At 72.2% G+C, this 400-nt stretch overlaps 1 protein-coding gene across 1 annotated transcript in view; it reads right to left on the minus strand.

Annotated features, from left to right (window-relative positions):
• Positions 1 to 32: 32 nt before the first annotated feature.
• The window catches only part of LOC118158909 (voltage-dependent P/Q-type calcium channel subunit alpha-1A-like), a gene marked incomplete at both ends in the record, with an annotated part of 2116 nt that continues 1748 nt past the window's right edge, over positions 33 to 400 (minus strand). The window contains 2 exons of the mRNA XM_035313580.1: positions 33 to 130; positions 247 to 362. Coding sequence (XP_035169471.1) covers positions 33 to 130; positions 247 to 362 — 214 coding nt within the window. The remainder of the gene's footprint in view (positions 131 to 246; positions 363 to 400) is intronic.

Genomic DNA, 400 nt, shown 5'->3' on the forward strand with positions numbered 1-400 from the left:
GGGGGGGGCCGGGACCCCCCCCCCCCTCCCACTCCAAGCCCCCCGCCCGGCCCACGGCGGGGCAGCCACTTACCATCGAAGGGGTGCCGGGGGTCGCCCTCGGTCTCGTCCTCCGCCAGGATGACTTCTTCTGAGAGAGAAGCGGGGAGGGGGCTCGGGGGGAGGGTGCGGGGGGGGGGGTTTTTTGGGGGGGGGGGGGGGGCCCTTCTTTTTTTTTTTTGGGGGGGGGGGGGTCACGGCGCTCACCCGCTTTGGAGATCCACTCCATGTAGCCGTTGAGCTCCCGCTCGATCTGCTGCTGGCGCCGCAGCTTGAGGAAGGCGCGGCGGTTCTCCACCCGCTCCCGCTCCTTGGCGAACTCCCTGCGGGGACAAGGGGGGGTCGTCGTGGGGGGGGGGGG

The sequence above is a fragment of the Oxyura jamaicensis genome, unplaced genomic scaffold, assembly GCF_011077185.1.
Source record: "Oxyura jamaicensis isolate SHBP4307 breed ruddy duck unplaced genomic scaffold, BPBGC_Ojam_1.0 oxyUn_random_OJ61135, whole genome shotgun sequence".
NCBI lineage: Eukaryota > Metazoa > Chordata > Aves > Anseriformes > Anatidae > Oxyura > Oxyura jamaicensis.